Source organism: Lethenteron reissneri, unplaced genomic scaffold (genome assembly GCF_015708825.2).
Source record: "Lethenteron reissneri isolate LAM-NWPU_2019-01 unplaced genomic scaffold, ASM1570882v1 scaffold_1846, whole genome shotgun sequence".
Lineage (NCBI taxonomy): Eukaryota > Metazoa > Chordata > Hyperoartia > Petromyzontiformes > Petromyzontidae > Lethenteron > Lethenteron reissneri.
In genome coordinates this window covers 1,094,544-1,116,028 of record NW_026891604.1, presented here as the reverse complement: position 1 = coordinate 1,116,028, position 21,485 = coordinate 1,094,544, and the positions used below count along the sequence as shown (strand labels likewise).

General features: G+C 46.9%; 1 protein-coding gene across 1 annotated transcript in view; it reads left to right on the top strand.

The window, feature by feature from the left end:
- Nucleotides 1–373: 373 nt before the first annotated feature.
- The window catches only part of LOC133339359 (interferon alpha-inducible protein 27-like protein 2A), a gene marked incomplete at its 5' end in the record, with an annotated part of 30,189 nt that continues 9,077 nt past the window's right edge, over nucleotides 374–21,485 (top strand). Inside the window, 2 exons of the mRNA XM_061547492.1 lie at nucleotides 374–409; nucleotides 18,565–18,603. Of these exons, the coding sequence (XP_061403476.1) occupies nucleotides 374–409; nucleotides 18,565–18,603 (75 nt within the window). The remainder of the gene's footprint in view (nucleotides 410–18,564; nucleotides 18,604–21,485) is intronic.

The window sequence follows — 21,485 nt, the reverse complement described above, 5'->3', positions numbered from 1 at the left end:
TTGTTGCCAGATAGAAGGGTAAAGAACCAATTATCATATTTACTGGCAAATGAGGTCCCCATGTAGACCCCCCATATCCTTAGGCCCCTCCCCTGACCCCCCCCCAGGCCCCTCTCCTGACTCCCCCCTTCCTTAGGCCCCTCCCCTGACCCTCCTCCTTAGGCCCCTCCCCTCTCCGTACCCGGCAGTAGGTCTCCACCAATCAAAGAGATGTTTATATATATTTATTTATGCAACGACAGACAAATAATCCCTGGTGGGCAGTGTGGAACATTGTTTCTTACTGTAAAATGCCTTTTATATATAAGATACTGTGTATATCTGTGTGTGTGAGTATGTAGAACTAACCTCTCTGTGCAACTCCCCCACACAGAAAAGAAGTCGACCAACTGGTGGAATTTCTGTGCAGGTAAACTTTGACGTCACCCCGCCTACACGTGATCGCTTGTGTGGTGACGTTGTCATGACGCTGTGATGGTGATGGTGTGTGATGGTGTAGTTCTAGATTTGAAGCTTTCGTGACTGCAAGGATTCATACTCTTAGGTTTTTTTGGTAAAGTCACGTAGGTAAAAAATAAAATTAAAATTAATAAAAGTAAAATAATAAATCACTATTTTATTTTTTTCTATCAATTTTATTTTTTACCTACGTGACTTTACCGAAAAAACCTAAGAGTATGATGGTGTAGTGTATAGTGTAGTGTATAGTAGTGTAGTGATTAGTTTTGTACAGTGTAGTATAGTCTATACAGTAGTGCAAAGTTTTGTACAGTGTAGTATATAGTAGTGGAGTGTATACAGTAATGTATAGTAGTGTACAATGTAGTATATGGTTGTGTTGTAGTGTAGTAGTGTATAGTAGTGTAGTAGTATAGTAAATAGTAGTGGAGTAGTATATAGTAGTGTAGTGTGTTGTAGTATGTAGTAATGTAGTATATAGGTACTTGTTGTATATGTTGGGTTATGAAAATTTGTTATGTTGTATGCGTGCGTGGGTGAAATTATTATGTTGTATGTGTGGGTTATGAATATTCAGTGGAAATAATAATAATTAATGAAATTTGGCCAAATGTGTAATTATCCGGAAATATGTTAATTATGTAATTACGCACATTTAATTATGCCAATTCGAGAGGTAATCGTATTAATTATGCGAGTGGGTGTAATTATGATAACGCAAGTCGTTATGATAACCAGACCCCGGTTCACCCCCGTTATCGCTTTAACATTTACTGAGTATGTATTAGTGTGTTTATTAAGGTCACCAAGTTCAAATCTCAACGCAGAAGCAGATCTTATGCATAGATTTCAGGAAAGAATCACACAACCACTTCTGTATTGATCAATTTATTACTAATTCAACCTTAACTATGATATAGTATGCGAACTCTCAATCCCGGAACGTCAATACGGCATCAATACAGTATCATCAACGATTGTCTGATTTCACTTTGACAACTGCACATGGATCCCGCATAACGCGATGGTTGTTAGTGAGAGAGAGAGTCGTTAAAACATGCAAATACTATGCTAAGAAAACCTTAACGTTAATGAATGATTATACTCAATATTGTTCACGCAGTACCGCACTCCTTATTGATCATACGCAACCCTTATCACGTTGTTAACACCTTGGGTCACGGGACAGTTGAATATTCTGTAGAGGATGCGAGTACGTGCGGCGATTATGACTGAAGATACTTGAAAGATTATACGGCGATAAAAAAAAAAAACACAATCAAAACAGTTACTATTCTTAAAGGCACCAATCTCAACAGATACATCGGCAGGTTATCTGACAGCAGAACGGCTCGGAGTAAGGGCCTGCGACGGTGCTCCTTTTCCGAAGATCGTTATCTTATACCAAGTTTACTAATTGGGGACCAGATCACCTGATAAGGATCCGGTGGGCCACCACTCCCCACGTGAGCGTGGCTCGGCGGAAGGAGGTGCCAAGAATCAGTTCGTATTGATGGATCTGTTGGGAATTTATGCGATTAAGAGTACAGCCCACTAAATATTAAAGATAAAAATTAAGAATACTCTTATACGACGGAGGCCACCACTCGGTCTCGTTGTGATGCTTCCCAGCCACGGATGACTTATGGGTTCGAGTGTGTTTGAGTGGTAAGAGTTGTCTTGAATAGTCAGTGTTCGGAGTCGATTCTTTATGTCAAACAGACGCCTGGTGGTCGTGTGGTGAGGGGGCGGTGCGCGTCATACGTATCAGGCGCTCCCCTGTCACCGTGGTGAATTGGCTCGGATGGCTGTTGATACGCTGTCGCAGTTCGGAACCCGGTCGGTAGGTGGCGCCCACAACTCGCTCGTAGCGTGCAGCGCTGGATCGTCGCCAAGTCGCGACGCTCACCACCGGCGGCAGCGGAGATCTCCGGCGGCAGCAGAGATTGACGAGCTGAAGATGAGTCGAGCCGACCCGCTGGTCGCAGCTCGCTCCTGAGTCGACCCTCCCGGTCGAGCTCGCTCCTGGGTCGACCCGCTGGTCGCCCTCGCTCCTGAGTCGACTCTCTGGTCGCACTCCTGAGTGGACCCGCTCTGGTCGCACTCGTTCCTGAGTCGACCCTCCCGGTCGAGCTTCTGAGTGGACCCTCCCGTCGCACTGGTTTCCAATGTTCAGGATCCGTTCCTTTATGCTGAAAAATCCCCCTGGATCCCGCCCACAAGGCGGGGCTTCCGATTTTTGCTGTGTCAGGATCTGTCCGTAGGCAGGTGTGTCCATGTGTGTGTCCGTATGTCCTTGTGTGCATCACTGACGGTATATTCCGTTGTCAACTCCCTCCATAAAACCCACGAGCAAACAACCAGATGTTACAAATTGTCTCGAAGTCGTCTCTCTGTCTGGGTGCAATTTATCTCTTGTCTGGCCTTCTTCATGAACCCAAAACACAGACGTTACAAATCGTCTCATAGGCGTCTTTGTTCGTGTTGCACAACCTGGAGGGAGGGGCAACACTCTCTCCGACCCGGCGCACAAAGAAATGGTTAAAAGTTTTAAGTTAACATTTGTCCCTTACTATTTCACAGTTATGATTCTGTATGTAACCTAAGGTCTGTCGTTTCCCATCGTGGTTCCTGACTCAAGTGTAGGTGTTTCCCCGAGCGTATACACTCCTATCCCGCGCTGCGGGGATACAAAGACGGCCGGGATCTCCCTTTCTCTCCGACCCTGGGTTTAACATTGTTTTTTTTTATTATGTATTTATATTCGACCTGGTGGTGATTCATCCCGTTATCCTGGCTTTTCCATAAGTTTTACTTTGTCTTTTCATGCATATACTTATTACTATTAATTTATTTCCGATATCTTAGGTTAAGGGGTAAGTTTCTTGATCCTAGGAATTCGTATTCCTTGGTGCCTGGATGGTTATATAAGCGGAATATAGTTTACGGTGAATAGCGTTAACATTGATGTTATGTGCGATATTATGTATTGTGATGTCTTTAACTTAACTTGTTTGTCAGGGCTTTACTGACACGAAGTTGCATTCCATAGCCCGCAGTCTTTGCCCCACCCTATCTCTGCTCGCCGTTGTTGTTGCCTGCCGTTAATTCAAGGCCTCATTAATTTCCGTCACTCCTGAGTAGGTGAGGGCGGTTGAACCTTGGAGTCAGTTCTGGTTTTTGTCTGCCTGCTTCTTCTTGTGTCCCCTGACCCCGGGAGTTATTATTCTACTTTATGGCCTGTCGAAGCCCCACTCGCTGTTGCTGGGCTGGTGTTGTTCCCGGCTTTTTGCTTACGTTTGCAGTTCGCCGTGCTCTTGATTTCCTTCCCTCTTCAACCTTATATTGACTATTCGCTCCTGTCTGGGTGCGATTCAATTTTGACTTAGGAAGGTTCTGATTGTCATATGCTTCGGGTCGAATTGTATAGAAAGTATTGAAGTATGGAAATAACATTTCATATTGACTTAATGATGGTGATGGTTCAGTAGGCGTAACTTGTGACCTGGTTTAATTGGAGTGGGTGTGAATATCAATAACTTTAGCCTACCCTGTTGTTAAATTCCGACTTTAACGTTACTTTAATAGCAATACAGAATAATTGAGCTTTTTGTCTTAACTAGGCGAATGCGAACTTCTGGTGACCCCCGCAGCCGTGTTGTTCAGCTGGGTCTTGTGCCTTGAGAGATATACAACCCTCTTTTAAATCACCTCTCCCCCTGCCAACCTTCTGCTCTGGGAGTGTTTATTCTTGATTCCAGGTCCAAGGCCCCCTCACATCCAGACGCGCAGGGTTGTTTACATCAGCTCCCCCCCCTGTGCACGTGTTCTAACTAGCTCGGAATTCCTGAACACACAATCAGTGATGATTCCTGGCTTTCTGTGGTTGTGATTTAGACAAAGGCGCCTCTGTTTTCTTCCATTGCCTTTGAGTCGACACTGCCCTATTATTTGCCCATGTGCTGAGGTCATAGAATTCGTTTTGACTTCAGTAATATTAACATTCAGTATTGGATTAGCAAATGGGCAATGGTTCATTGATGTAGCTCGCAGCCTGGTCTCCAATTTGAGCGAGCGCGAGGATCGATAATTTAGCCTACTCTGTTGTTGAATTTCGAATTTTGACGTTACTTTAAAACCATGCAGGATGATTGGGCTTTTGCCTTAACTATGTCTGGCTGACACTCCCACTGTCTCTGCCGCCTGCACGGGTGACATGTGCCCGTTCATCAGGCCTTATCTTCCCTTGAAGCAACGTTGTAAATTCTGCCATCCTAGCCCTCCTCCGGTTCATTACTTAACAACACCTGGTGTTTTGCAGTTTGCTGCGCTTGGTGTGTTTCACTCATTAAAAAAACAAGTAAAAAGATAATATATAAAAATCATCAAATATTATTAATCTCAATTATGGAAGAAGGGTTAGGATACAACATACCGCCCTTTTAAAAATGACCAGTGGTCAAATGGCCACGGGTTATTTTAAAAAAAAATGTATACCCTTCTTCCATCATGAACCATCGATTGTCCTCAAGTTTTGCTGCTATTCCTTACAACGCGCGCGTACGTGTCACAACTTAACATGGTTATATTTGAATTGAGCAAAGAAAATTAAACAAGCGTTAAACATCGATATTGCGTTACATCGGTTCTGATACATCATGACTCCGACGAATATTCATTTTTGTTTTTGTTAAATCCTGGGAAACGCTAGGTAGCGGTCTCGAACGCATTTATGCGTTACCTTCCTCATGTTGCCTCGTTCACCACTTATCACTTCGATAATTCGATCACGGTTTTCGGGGTTCGTTTTTGTAGTTTCTTCTCTCACTCTCTGTGTCGTGGGAGTGTGTGGTGAAAAATTGTGCTGCACATAACCAGAATTCGCGCACACGACCCACTTTGACCCTTGGTTCGAGGCATTCGCTCTCTCTGCGATTACATGCACATTTGCCGAGTCAGTGTGTCGATTTAATTCTGTCCCTCGTAATGTTGCCCTCTTTGTTTTTACTAGTGTGTTGGATTTCAACACCATTCCCGATACGTCATGGACATTCGTCTCCATTTTAGCACTCCGATCCACATAATTTTTGGTTTCCCTTGGATATTTTCCATTCAAAGGCTCATGCCTGCGCTCCTCAGGGCGTGTCCCTGCTGTCTGTTTTTGTACTGTCCGATCACGCTTCAATGCAACCCTGTCCTTGTATTCGATCCGCGCGTCATTTACGGGAGCACTGTCCACGTTTTTGCCCGCCCTGTCACTTGCAGCCTGCCTGTATTTCACATTGAGCGCCGGGTTTAACACCTCGGCGGGTGTGGCGCGTATGGGCTGCCCGCTCTCAATCACTGTGGATGGTTCATCACGTATTTGGACCGTATTCTGTGTTATTCCTCTATTCCCTCCTGGTATAGCCGGTGGAGGAATTGGTCGGAATTGGATCGATTGTGTTTGACCTCCCATCCTGCGATTCTCGTGAATGTTCGCATCCATACCTCCGCGGTATGTGTAACACCTTCCCGCTAGGTGGTTATCTTCCCATCTCTGTGCGTAATTTGAACCTTGCGTGTGTCGTGGGATGGGGTGTTGATATGGTTCTGCTCTGAACCTCTCCCTCCTACGATTCTCCTGCACCCTTGGCCCAGTGTTTTTCCCATTTGGGTGCCAAATTTTTCCTGGATTGTTACTTCGCCATCCCTGTGGGTAATCTTGACCTTGCGCATGTCGGGGCATGGGGTGTTGGTATGGTTCTATTCTGAACCTCCCCCTCCTGCGATTCTCCTGAATGTTCGGCTTTGTGCCGCTCTCATTCTCGTGCCAACCTCTCTCTGGGTTATTTTGCCATGTGTGCGTGCGTTTCTGCTGCTCTCTGCATGGTGGGACTGCTCGGTGATTTTATTCCTCTCTGAGAGGCTGGGTTCCTCATCCCTCTCCCTGTGTTCTGGATCCGAATTATGATTCTTAGCTCTGTATAACCATGCCATGTACGCCTTGCTCTCTATGCGGCGTAAGGATGCGGTTTCTGGATTCAAAACCATTCTCACCCTTTCTGTAATCTCTGGGCTCAAGGATTCAAAAAACATAATTTTGAACATTTTATCCCCTTCGTGGTATTGATTCACATCGCCTGCGTAATACGCTCTTTTAAATTGGACGAGGTAGTCACGTGGATCTTGGTCCATGCCCTGGGTCATCGATTTTACAGCATAAAACCCCTCAGTGAGTGTCGAATATTCTCCAAACTTCCGAATCACTGCCAGGCTCAATTGTTTAAAATCATTTCTAACCTTGTGTGGTAGTGACTTTACCCATGGAATAGATTCTTTATGTAAGGTCCGTTTCAACAAACTCGCTTTTTCATCCCGTCTCCTCAGCCCTCTAATCATTGCCTCCTCTTCCACTGTCGCGATATGTGTGTGGATATCCATAGTCTTATTGTGGGGGTCAAAATCGGGAATTCTGACTAGAGCCTTGTCCATCAACTTAAGGGTTTTACTGGTGAACAGGTATTCCGAAAGTTGATTGCTGACAGCGTCATCATCAAACAAGTTATCATCAGGCAATCTGTCACTTTGGTCTGTGCTGTGTCTCTTGTGTTTAAGTGGTGTGCATTTTCTGTGTGCGCGCCCAGGGCCGTGTCGCTCGTGTTGCCATTTCCCTTCAGTTTTTGCCTCTGCCCTTAGTGTACCATGTCCTGGCGATTTTACTTTAACTTTTGTGCGATCAATCCCTGGACTCTGTCCACGTACCCAAGAGAGTGATTTGATGTTACTTCCATATTTATTCTGTGGCTCAACGTCTGTGAGTTTCGCTGGTGTCGCGAGCTTTGATTTCTCCTCCCTCTCGAGGGTGTGAGGACATTTCTCGTCGTTTATTAGAGACGATTTCTCTCCCGTTTCCTTTCCAAATTTTCCTTCATTCCACAATCCCTGTCTGTATGCCTGTGTGAGAAGGTATGAGTCCTGTCCTGCCTTCTCTGCAGTTTTTGCATCGTGTTCGCCTTCGTTACTTTTTATCCAGTCAATTAGTTTCCCCCAAGGTGTGTTCGTGTTATCGATACAGCTCCCTTCCCATATGTCTCTCTGACTGTACTGCTTTGTAACAGATTGGTCGGTACGTTTAAATACGAGCTCCCCGTATCCCGTAACCCATTCAAATATTATTCTTAATCCTAGCATCTTAAGTATGGCAAGAGTTACCTTAATATTTCTTTTCAGAGTGCATATAAACAATTGTATCACAGGATGCGTCAGTTCAACTCGAGCAAATAATCTCAGCCCAGCTGTCTTTGTTATACTCTGCTACTCTGGTATTTCCCTTCAGAGCGCGTTTTGTTTGTATACCCCCGTTTACAATCACAAGGCAACGTTAGTTCACAACACTTTGATTAACACATCAGTGATTCGTTCCTGAATTCATGCATAAACTGTCTGCGAGAGATCCCGGAAGACGAGCCCCCATTATGTTGTATATGTTGGGTATGAAAATTTGTTATGTTGTATGCGTGCGTGGGTGAAATTATTATGTTGTATGTGTGGGTTATGAATATTCAGTGGAAATAATAATAATTAATGAAATTTGGCCAAATGTGTAATTATCCGGAAATATGTTAATTATGTAATTACGCACATTTTAATTATGCCAATTCGAGAGGTAATCGTATTAATTATGCGAGTGGGTGTAATTATGATAACGCAAGTCGTTATGATAACCAGACCCCGGTTCACCCCGTTATCGCTTTAACATTTACTGAGTATGTATTAGTGTGTTTATTAAGGTCACCAAGTTCAAATCTCAACGCAGAAGCAGATCTTATGCATAGATTTCAGGAAAGAATCACACAACCACTTCTGTATTGATCAATTTATTACTAATTCAACCTTAACTATGATATAGTATGCGAACTCTCAATCCCGGAACGTCAATACGGCATCAATACAGTATCATCAACGATTGTCTGATTTCACTTTGACAACTGCACATGGATCCCGCATAACGCGATGGTTGTTAGTGAGAGAGAGAGTCGTTAAAACATGCAAATACTATGCTAAGAAAACCTTAACGTTAATGAATGATTATACTCAATATTGTTCACGCAGTACCGCACTCCTTATTGATCATACGCAACCCTTATCACGTTGTTAACACCTTGGGTCACGGGACAGTTGAATATTCTGTAGAGGATGCGAGTACGTGCGGCGATTATGACTGAAAGATACTTGAAAGATTATACGGCGATAAAGAAAAAAACACAATCAAAACAGTTATTATTCTTAAAGGCACCAATCTCAACAGATACATCGGCAGGTTATCTGACAGCAGAACGGCTCGGAGTAAGGGCCTGCGACGGTGCTCCTTTTCCGAAGCTCGTTATCTTATACCAAGTTTACTAATTGGGGACCAGATCACCTGATAAGGATCCGGTGGGCCACCACTCCCCACGTGAGCGTGGCTCGGCGGAAGGAGGTGCCAAGAATCAGTTCGTATTGATGGATCTGTTGGGAATTTATGCGATTAAGAGTACAGCCCACTAAATATTAAAGATAAAAATTAAGAATACTCTTATACGACGGAGGCCATCCACTCGGTCCTCGTTGTGATGCCTTCCAGCCACGGATGACTTATGGGTTCGAGTGTGTTTGAGTGGTAAGAGTTGTCTTGAATAGTCAGTGTTCGGAGTCGATTCTTTATGTCAAACAGACGCCTGGTGGTCGTGTGGTGAGGGGGCGGTGCGCGTCATACGTATCAGTCGATCCCCTGTCACCGTGGCGAATTGGCTCGGATGGCTGTTTGATACGCTGTCGCAGTTCGGAACCCGGTCGGTAGGTGGCGCCCACAACCCGCTCGCAGCGTCGCAGCGCTGGATCGTCGCCAATCTGCGACGCTCACCACTCCGGCGGCAGCAGGAGATCTCCGGCGGCAGCAGAGATTGACGAGCTGAAGATGAGTCGAGCCGACCCGCTGGTCGCAGCTCGCTCCTGAGTCGACCCTCCCGGTCGAGCTCGCTCCTGGGTCGACCCGCTGGTCGCCCTCGCTCCTGAGTCGACCCTCTGGTCGCACTCCTGAGTGGACCCGCTGGTCGCACTCCTGAGTCGACCCTCCCGGTCGAGCTTCTGAGTGGACCCTCCCGTCGCACTGGTTTCCAATGCTCAGGATCCGTTCCTTTATGCCGAAAAATCCCCCTGGATCCCGCCCACAAGGCGGGGCTTCCGATTTTTGCTGTGTCAGGATCTGTCCGTAGGCAGGTGTGTCCATGTGTGTGTCCGTACGTCCGTGTGTCCTTGTGTGCATCACTGACGGTATATTCCGTTGTCACACTCCCTCCATAAAACCCATGAGCAAACAATCAGATGTTACAAATTGCCTCGAAGTCGTCTCTCTGTCTGGGTGCAATTTATCTCTTGTCTGGCCTTCTTCATGAACCCAAAACACAGACGTTACAAATCGTCTCATAGGCGTCTTTGTTCGTGTTGCACAACCTGGAGGGGGGGCAACACTCTCTCCGACCCGGCGCACAAAGAAATGGTTAAAAGTTTTAAGTTAACATTTGTCCCTTACTATTTCACAGTTATGATTCTGTATGTAACCTAAGGTCTGTCGTTTCCCATCGTGGTGCTTGACTCCAGTGGAGGTGTTTCCCCGAGCGTATACACACTCCTATCCCGCGCTGCGGGGATACAAAGACGGCCGGGATCTCCCTTTCTCTCCGACCCTGGGTTTAACATCGTTTTTTTTTTTATTATGTATTTATATTCGACCTGGTGGTGATTCATCCCGTTATCCTGGCTTTTCCATAAGTTTTACTTTTGTCTTTCATGCATATACTTATTACTATTAATTTATTTCCGATATCTTAGGTTAAGGGGTAAGTTTCTTGATCCTAGGAATTCGTATTCCTTGGTGCCTGCATGGTTATATAAGCGGAATATAGTTTACGGTGAATAGCGTTAACATTGATGTTATGTGCGATATTATGTATTGTGATGTCTTTAACTTAACTTGTTTGTCAGAGCTTTACTGACACGAAGTTGCATTTCATAGCCCGCAGTCTTTGCCCCACCCTATCTCTGCTCGCCGTTGTTGTTGCCTGCCGTTAATTCAAGGCCTCATTAATTTCCGTCACTCCTGAGTAGGTGAGGGCGGTTGAACCTTGGAGTCAGTTCTGGTTTTTGTCTGCCTGCTTCTTCTTGTGTCCCCTGACCCCGGGAGTTATTATTCTACTTTATGGCCTGTCGAAGCCCCACTCGCTGTTGCTGGGCTGGTGTTGTTCCCGGCTTTTTGCTTACGTTTGCAGTTCGCCGTGCTCTTAATTTCCTTCCCTCGTCAACCTTATATCGACTATTCGCTCCTGTCTGGGTGCGATTCAATTTTGACTTAGGAAGGTTCTGATTGTCATGCTTCGGGTCGAGTTGTATAGAAAGTATTAAGTATGGAAATAACATTTCATATTGACTTAATGAATGGTGATGGTTCAGTAGGCGTAACTTGTGACCTGGTTTAATTGGAGTGGGTGTGAATATCAATAACTTTAGCCTACCCTGTTGTTAAATTCCGACTTTAACGTTACTTTAATAGCAATACAGAATAATTGAGCTTTTTGTCTTAACTAGGCGAATGCGAACTTCTGGTGACCCCCGCAGCCGTGTTGTTCAGCTGGGTCTTGCCTGCCTTGAGAGATATACAACCCTCTTTTAAATCACCTCTCCCCCTGCCAACCTTCTGCTCTGGGAGTGTTTATTCTTATTCCAGGTCCAAGGCCCCCTCACATCCAGACGCGCAGGGTTGTTTACATCAGCTCCCCCCCTGTGCACGTGTTCTAACTAGCTCGGAATCCTGAACACACAATCAGTGATGATTCCTGGCTTTCTGTGGTTGTGATTTAGACAAAGGCGCCTCTGTTTTCTTCCATTGCCTTTGAGTCGACACTGCCCTATTATTTGCCCATGTGCTGAGGTCATAGAATTCGTTTTGACTTCAGTAATATTAACATTCAGTATTGGATTAGCAAATGGGCAATGGTTCATTGATGTAGCTCGCAGCCTGGTCTCCAATTTGAGCGAGCGCGAGGATCGATAATTTAGCCTACTCTGTTGTTGAATTTCGAATTTTGACGTTACTTTAAAACCATGCAGGATAGTTGGGCTTTTGCCTTAACTATGTCTGGCTGACACTCCCACTGTCTCTGCGCCTGCACGGGTGACATGTGCCCGTTCATCAGGCCTTATCTTTCCTTGAAGCAAGGTTGCAAATTCTGCCATCCTAGCCCTCCTCCGGTTCATTACTTAACAACACCTGGTGTTTTGCAGTTTGCTGCTTTGGTGTGTTTCACTCATTAAAAACAAGTAAAAAGATAATATATATAAAAATCATCAAATATTATTAATCTCAATTATGGAAGAAGGGTTAGGATACAACATACTCCTCCACTAAGGGCAACTGTTCCCCCCTCACTTGGAGAGCACAATCCACCATCTGTCGGGAATGAACCATGATCTCAGGTTTGGAGGTGCTCCCAGCCTTCACACTCAGCATCAATCAGTTCAAGTGCACGCTGGAGATCACAGACTGACGAGGCAAAGAGAGCGACGCCACCTCCATAACCCGTACTGGAAACTCTCCATAGCTCGCCTGCACCTTGATATCCTGTCCATGAAAATCACAAACAGGAGTGGAGGCAAGACGTATCATTGGCAGAGTCCAACACCCACAGTGAACAAATTTGATTTAATACCAAGACTGCGGATACAGCTGTAGGGGTGTTACGGAGGGGCTGTTATACAATGGAATCAGATGGGAAAGAAACACAGTGGGCGTGGCTATGTCGGTGCATGGGAAGGTGCTCCCAGCGACGTCCGCATCGGGCAGTCTGGGGGGCTGACTCGGAGCTGGGATCCCCCGGGGCCCCACCCCTCAGCGGGGGTTTTGGTATAAAAGGGGATGAGCCGGAGGGCTCAGGTAGAGATGTTGAAGCTAACCAGTGAAGACTGAAGATCGTCGTAGATAGAGCCCTGGACTCCCCTGGATCGCCGCCCTTATCAGGGCCGAACAGGATAGAGCCAGCGGCGTGGGTCCCGAGAATCAGAGCCGGTGCGCTTGTAAGAGCTGGTCTGGGACTCCGGGTACCGTGAGCCCGACTTACCAGTGTCGGGCTAGCTAGCCTCCCCTAGCCCGTTAGTGGAGGACCCAGAGGTAGGCTAGGCGTAGCTAGAGAGTGTATCCCCAGTTAGACTGGTGAGGGGGCCGATACCCCCTCCAGTGTTGTATGTCAGTGTTGTGCTGTACCGACACGGAATACATACGTGTGCCTCCAACCCCGGCGTCCAAGTCTCCTGGAACACTATTACACAGCTCTAACTCCGGATAGCACACAAAAGCGGCACCAGTACATCATACTCCCGCAGCACCTCCCACAATACATTCCGGGGAACATAGTCATATGCCTTCTCCAAGTTTACGAAGCAGAGGTAGACTGGAGAAGCATACTCACATCACCCCTTAAATATATGTGAGAGAGAAAAGAGTTGTCTATTGTTCCATGACCATGATGGAATCCACATTGTTCCTCCTGAATCTGAGGCTTGACCACTGGGTGTAGCCTCCTCTTCAGCACTCCAGCTAAGGCTTTACCTGGCACGCCGAGTAGTGTGATCCCTCTGTAGTTGGAGCACACCCTCTTGTCCCCTTTCCTAAAAATGGGGACCACAACCCCAGTTTGCCAATCCAAAGGTACTGTACTCGCCCTTCCATGCACAATTGAAGAGGCGCGTTAACCACGACACTCCTACACTGTCCAGTGCTTGTGTAATGGGTTCCGGAGACACTTGTAGAGGTAACTTCTTTATTACAATCCAACAGCACTCCAACAGTCCTGATACTCTGTTACAGCCTAGGTACACAGCCTAGGTACACTACTCTGGCTACGCTCTGGAACTCGCCCTCACAAGGACGTAGAGTCGGGAGTTCCAGAGTCCCACCACTGGCTCTCACAGCGTCCCAGGGTCCTGAGATGGCTGGTCTTGGGTCTTGGGTCTTGAGCTACGACTGGCCCTGATCGGCCAGGGAGCTGCCCTTTTATGCCTCGTCCCCAACGAGGGGTGGGGTTGTGTGCGCCCCCAGATATCCCACAGAGCACACACAGCCCCCCCGTTGGTGGCGCCAAGGGGATTAAGCGTCTGGGTTGTCTGGGATCCTAGCGCCTGGCGCCGACGGCTTATCTGCCTAGGGTCCCAGAGCCCCCAGCAGGCCCTCCCCTCTTATGTCACTACACTAGAAACAACTCTGCACGATTCTCGTCCACCCCAGCAGCCTTGCCGCTACAAAGGTCCTCAACCGCCGCAGCAACTTCAGCAGCCATGATGGATCTGACCCCCCCCACCCCCAGCTGTTTCCAGGGCTGCCTCCTGAAAGGAGGGCATCTCCACCTGGTTGAGGAGCTCCTTAAAGTGTTCCTTCCACTTCTCGACTATCTCCTCAGTTGAGTTCAATGTTACGCCACCCTGACTGAGAACAGTCTGGGCCACGTCCTGTCGACCCCTCCTAAGGCGTTGGACGGTTTGCCAGAACAGAACTTTGAAGCTCCCCGCTAGTCCCTCTGCAAGGCCTCTCCAAACTCCTCCCGTACCTGGGATTTTGTTCAGCAACTGCTACTGCTGCTGCCCTCTTGGCGATCCGGAAACCTCTCAATTGAGTTGGGAAACCTTTATCTGAGCACAGCTCGGAAAGCATCCTTCAACTTGACAGCTTCCCTCACCACCGGTGTCCACCAGTGGGTCCAAGGGTTGTCACCATGACAGTCACCAAAGTTCAAAGTTCATTTATTAGGTAGAGCCCTGTGAGCCATTCGGCTCTTGAATCGGTCGCAACCGCAACAAACAAAAAACAAAAACATGAACAAGAAAACATCTTAAAGTGACTATGTGCAAACAGAAAATCCAAGTAAAGACAGCAAAATATTGCCTTTAGGCTACAGCTGTCTGTAGCTGCATCCACAAACGAGGTCCTGAACATCATCCACTCGGACTCAATGTCTATGACCTCCCCTGGAGTGTAGGATACATTTCCTGGAGGTGGAAGTTGAAATCTTTCTGCACTGTTTCTTCCGGCAGACATTCCCAGGAAACCTACACTATTCGTTTTGGCCTTCCACGTCTATCTGGTCGGTACCCCAAGCATCGGATCCAATTTGCCACCAGGTGGTGATCAGTTTACAGCTCTGCCCTTCTCTTCACCCGAGTGTCCAGAACATACGGCCTTAGGTCCGATGATACAACTATAAAGTCAATCATTGACCTTCGGCCCAAGGTGCTCTGGTACCAAAGTACACTTATGAGCATCCTTGTGTTCAAACACGGTGTTTGTTATTTACATTCCATGACTCGCGCAGAATTTTAATAACATCTCACCATTCGGGTTCAGATCAGGGGGGTGGGGGGCATTCCTCCTAATCACGCCTCTCCAGGTATCTCCATCATTTCCCACGTGAGCATTGAAGCCACCCAGTAAGACTGTGGAGTCGGTAGGCAGCACTCTGTTGAGCACTGCACCCACCGTCTCCAAGAAGGCCAAATACTGCTGTTTGGTGCATAAGCACAGACAACAGTCAGAGCTTTCCTTTCTGAAACCCAAAGTCTCATTGAGGCAACCCTCTCATCCCCTGGGACAAACTGCAACTGAACAGCATCCAGCCGGGGGCTTGTGAGTATCCCCACATCCGCACGGGGCCTCTCACCAGGGGTTACTCCAGAATAGGAGAGAGACCACTCCCATCGAGAAGATTGGTTTCAGTGCCAATACCGTGTGTGGAGGTGAGAACGACTACGTCTCGTCGGTACCTTTCTACCTCCTCCAATCCCTCCCCCTGCAACACACCAGAATCGCATCCGCACCGCACCCTGCATCCTGCAGATGGTGGGCCCACAGGACGGCACCACGTAGCCATTTCAGGCTGAGCCTGACCGGGTTCTGTGCGTCACCCGGCCGACCAGCGCTTGCCGGAGAATACCACCACAGGCCTGGCTCCAGGGGGGTGTCCCAGTGGGGTGTCCCGGTGTACCTTGTCCGGGCGACGTTCTCTGATTTTTATTTCCCAACCAATCATAACAGGCTATATAGTGTCGTAGTATATAATAGTATAGTAGTGTAGTGTGTTATAGTGTATGTTCGTTTCGTGTGGAGTAGTGTATAATAGTGTGTAGTAGTGTGTCATGTGTATTCTGTAGTGTATAGTAGGGTGTAGTAGTATAACGAGTCTCGGACACTTCTTGTCTTTCTTCTTTATTTATTAGGGCGCAGAACACATTCCTGCAGAGGGAACTGGTAGGAACGTTGGGTTGCTCGGTCAATGGCCAGGGTCGACGGCGGCGTGGTGTGTTCCGTAAATATGCCCGACTGTGAGGGTGGGCACAAGCCGGCGTGAGTAGGTTAAACGTTGAGTTTTATAAGGGCACCACGGGGTGACCAGCCCCTCCCCACACAGCCCCTCCCCACCCTCCCCACCCAGCCCCTCCTCAACCTCCCCTCCCCACCCAGCCTCTCCCTCCCCACCCAGCCCCACCCTGCACAACGGATGGACGGACACAATAATCCCCTGTGGGCTGGTGGAACCAGTGGGTTCCTACCAGTATAACATACTCTCATATCCTACAGTACTTAGCTTTGACTAGCATACAGTACTGGGCTAGAATAACTACAGACACTTGGGCTAGGACAACACCCAAGCAATGACCGCATGGAGACAGCGACGACACAGAGACACCATTGGAACCTCATTTGCCAGTAAAAATATATATATATTTTTACCCTTCTATCTGGCAACAAAACTGACACCTTTTTTTTTACAAGGAGTCATGTTTGCATAGACCACAATACCTGCAGTCATAATGCAAACAAAAAACACAACTCTGATCATGTATGTGCACTGTCCTTGAAGTTGATTGGTCCACACCCGAGACAGCTTTCCTTAGAGCCTAGTCTCACATGGGTTGGACCAGATGACGCCAAAAAATGTGTCAGTTTTGTTGCCAGATAGAAGGGTAAAAAAAAAAAAATTATGACACAGAGACAGCGACGGCCCATCGACAATGGCGGCATAGAACCGGTCTATCCCAAATCCCAGGGCTGCCCCTGAGCTCTCTCAGCCTCCCGCCTTATATTCCTCCCCGGCGTGGCCTTGCCCCACCCTCGGCCACGCTCTCTTTCCCGAACTGGCTCAGCCAAAGCCGAACATCCCCCTATGATTCCCTCCTGTAATTATCCCTCATGACCACCTGGCCATGCACTGTCCCTATCCCCTTATTATCTCCACCCACGCACCGTCTCTCTTTTTCTGCACTGTCCCTACAGTGGCGTAGTGTGTAATAGTGTGTAGTAGTGTATATTGTAGTATATAGTAGTGTAGTATATACTAGTTGTAGATTGTAGTAATATATAGTAGTACTTAGTAATTTAGTAGTGTATAATGTCGTAGTATAGTGTGTAGTATATAGTAGTGTAGTAGTACATATGTAGTGGTCATTGTAATGTAACACGCCATCACCACTACTGCCCTGGTGTTGCGCCAGCCATGGGCCAACAGAGGGCAACAGCAAGTCCGGCCTGTGCCAGGCAACGCCGTTAAGCGCGGGAACCCAGAGGGCGGTTAGGAACCGGAAGAACACACCCCAGGCCCCCAATGGGGGTTGGGGGATTACGCAATAGTCCAGGTCCCTCAAGAAGGTTCTAGAGAGTAGGCGTGGCCAGGGTCGTTTATGCCATTTATTGTGAAAATTCTGTCACAGTTCCTATGATTGCTTTTTCATTGCTTTCATGGCTTTATTTTGGTGATTTCGAAGGGTGTGTTGGTTTGGCCATGTTTGTGTTGTTGTAGTACAGAGTTAGACTGATGGCCTTAATCTAAGTTGTCTTGTGGTTGTTGTTGTTGTTGTTGTTTGACTTGCATCCCACTGGGATTTTTACACACAGCGTTGGTGTACGGTGTTTTTTCTGCAATATTTTGCTGTCTTTTCTTGGATTTTCTGTTTGCACTTAGTCACATATTCACTTTAAGATGTTTTATTGTTCATGTTTTTGTTTGTTGCGGTTGCGGTTGCACCCGATTCAAGAGCCGAATGGCTCACAGGGCTATAACTAATAAATGAACTTGAACTTGACTCTGGCCACCGTATATAAGCCGGACCTCTGAACGGGTTGGGCTGTCGTCGTCAAGTTGAAGACCCGAAGAGCCAGCTTAGAATAAGCACCCTGGCAATCCCCGGACCCGTCGTCCATCTAAGGGCCGCGTCTGAGTGGTTCAGTGGCCGGGACCTGAGGACCTTGGCTGGGTCGGGTTAGGCTAGCCTGCCCCAGTGCCAGAGGTCGCAAACGGGTTTTGATTCTTTACCCGTACCTGTACCCGGCCGCACCAGGGTCGCAAATGGGTACCCGTACCTGTACCCGGCTGGGTACGGGTACCCGTTCCCTACCCGTACCCGTACCCTACCCGAAATGAGTGACAAACGGTTACTCACCAGTGACTCACGGCCTACCCGTACCCGGCCGCACCAGGGTCGCAAACGGGTACCCGTACCCGTACCCGGCCGGGTATGGGTAGCCGGGTATCGGGTAGGGTACGGGTATCGGGTACCCGATTGCGACCTCTGCCCAGTGCTCCTAACCAGAGGACTGAGATATAGAGTGGTCCTAGTGATAGAGAGCACGATAGACTGGAGGCTGGACTTCCCCAGGTATCAGGTGGAAGGGGCCGTTAGCCCTTCGTGTTAGGGACCATGTACTGTCATTATTATAAAAATACGTGTTGCCTTCAGTGAAGACTGGGTCTCCATCATTACCACTTCAAATATAGTAGTGTAGTGTGTATTAGTTTTTCGTAGTTTAGTAGCGTATCATAGTTTAGTAGTGTGTAGTGTATAAGTATATTTAGTAGTATATTGTGTAGTATATCGTCGTGTAGTAGTACATTTAGTAGTATAGTATATAGTAGCATAGTATATAGTAGTGTAGTGTGTAGTAATATATAGCAGTATAGTATATGGTAGTATATAGTGTAGTGTATATATATATGTGAGTATGTAGAACTAATTGCTCTGTGGACCCCCCCCCCCCCCCACACACAGAGGAGAAATCGACCAACTGGTGGATTTTCAGCGTCGGAGGTAAACGATGACGTCACCACACCTTCACGTGATCGCTGCTGTGACGCTGCGTGATGCTGTGTGATGATGATGCTGTGTGATGGTGATGCCATAGTGTATAGTGTAGAGTAGAGTAATGTAGTGTGTAGTTTAGAGTATAGTGTATACTGTAGTGTATAGTTGTGTGCAGTGTAGTGTATACAGTAGAGTATAATAGTGTACGGTGTAATGTACAGTGTTATGTACAGTTGTGTAAAGTGTAGTGTACACCGTAGTTGATAGTAGTGTAGTGCATAGTGTAGTGTGTTGTAGTGTATAGTAGTGTAGTAGTATATATTAGTTTAGTAGTGTATAGTTTAGTAGTAGTATTTCTTGTAGCATAGCATAAATAAATATATATTAGTGTGTAGTGCAGTAGTATAATTAGTAGTCTTCTTTTTCGTATGGATGCGAAGCAGCAGCTTAAATATGTAATTTAGATTAGTTATCGACTCACTTGTTTGATCAGATGCAGAGTTGATCTTGTCCTGCTCCTCCTTTAAAGGAGTGAAGACATCACCTGTCTAATGTGATCCATCGTTTGGCATTGGTGGCTCCACTCGCAGGCAACCAAATATTTGATGGCACCATTTGTCCATCAGGTGGCCGCATCAGTTCATGATCGACCATTGGCGGAATGAAAGGGTGAAACAACGGGAAAGTTTCGAAGGCAGGGTCCTGTACGAGACGTTTATTTTTGACGTCGACCACAGTCCAGACTGGCTTCCATCTTTCGCCTTCATTTATATTTGTGGCGTGGAGTGAGGCTGCTCAGATCCAGAATGGGTGACGTGATTCTTGGTGAAGAGGCAGCACTGGGTGTATGTCCCGATGTATCGGAAGGTGCGGCGGGTTAACGAGAATGTTTTAGTACTCGTTGATGGCCGCTGCTTCGCGACAGATTTGCGGCGGAGTGACGTGGGGTGAGCACCGGTGTAACAGGCCGTAGTATACCCCCAGACCGTAGTATACCCGCGGGGTTAAAACGGCCTAGGCTAGATAATACTCTGGGGTATATTATGGCCTAGGCCAAATCATACCCCCATGATAGTAATAGTGTTGACCGATATATATATGAATTACTAAATTTTTCCAACATTTTATTTAAAACTGTAAACACATAGACTTTGATTGCTTCAACCAGAAAAACTTTAATAATAATAACCCTAACCCTATCCCTAACCTTATCCTTATCCCTAACCCTATCCCTAACCATAACCCTAAAAATGCTTCAATTGATCAAATTGAGATTCTTACTTCCATTGATACGCTTTTTAGATATCGATTGAAGTTCGTTTGTACTTTCACATGGGGAATATTCTGGCCTGGAGGTGTATGGTCTGGCCCAGTCTAGTTTAAACCCCCGGGGGGTAATGTTTAACCTAGGACACTTTATCCCCCCGGGTATACTCTGGCCTGGCTAAACTACACCCGGGTTTAATCGGGTAAGGGGTTATTTTAGCCTGTTACACCGGGATCCACTGGGTCAGCGTTGACTTCAGTGTACCTGAGATGAAAATCCCATGGACAGCCAAAACCACCAATACACAAGTTCTGCAAGATATGGGCACTGACAGGCAACTGCTGAAGACCATCATTAGCAGGAAGTGTTACTACCTAGGCCACATTGCCCGAAACGACCACAAATACCAGCTATTAAAGCAAATCCTGGAAGGAAAAATCGAAGGGAAAAAACGACCAGGACGGCCAAAAACGACATGGCTCACTCAGTAACATCAAAACATGGCTACAATTAACAACAGCAGCACAAACTCTACACGCCGTGCTAGACCGGGACCAATATCATCGTGAAGTCGCACACGCCGTTAGGCAGCACTAAAGAAGAAGAATAACTCGAGTGCGAGCATTGCTTCCCCACACTGGTGAGCAATAGTCTCCCGTCGAATGCACGAGGTCGAGTGTGGCAGTCCATGGTGTTTGCGCATCACAGCCACAACTAGTTCCTGCCGGTTTATGGATAATGTTCGTGCGGGTTTTTATTTTGTTGCCCAACTGCTCAATGTGATCCAGCACCACTCCACGCATTTCGGGAGTGGGTCGTGGGTGACGGTTTTACCACAAAACTCGATCTTCAGCGTACTTTTTGCGTCTGCGTTGTTGAGATGGAATCCTGAGGACACTGTCTTGGTCATATTTGGCTTACGTCACCAGGAGTAGAAATCATCTTCCAAATTCTCCAGGTCAGTGTTCAAGATGTCTTGAGTGGCGCTGAGTGTCGTCGCCCGGCTGGCCAGTGCTAGGTCATCTGCATAAATTAACTTGCGGTTTAATGTGGCCAGCATGTCACTGGTGTAAATATGAAATGGGGCTGGTGCTAATACCGACCCGTGCAGTTGGCAATTTTTTTGAGTTCGTGGGTCGCTGAACTGGTTTCCAAGATGGATGCGAAATTGTCAGTCGCTGAGCATAGTGGTGATCAAGCAAGCCGTTCTTTCACACTTGATGGTGTTGGCGAGTTTAAAGAGCTACACTGAACGCATTTCTAAATCATCTCACCTCGCAAAACCCATCCATCCAGTTCACAATGGAAGTGGAAGCTTACAGAACTCTACCATTTTTGGATATTCTGCTCAGACGGGGTCGTAATGTTAAAATAACACGCAGTGTTTACCGAGATAAAACGCATACTGACGCCTATCTGAATGCAGAGTCACACCATCATCCCGCCCAGAAATCTGCTCTCATCAAGACTCTCGTTCATCGGGCTAAGAAAGTGTCAGATGGTGATAGTCTGAGAAGTGAAATAAAACATGTTAAAGAAGCACTACAATTGAACGGTTACAATGATGCACAAATCAACAGGGCATGGAATGCCAAAACCAAATCAAATAACATGAACATTG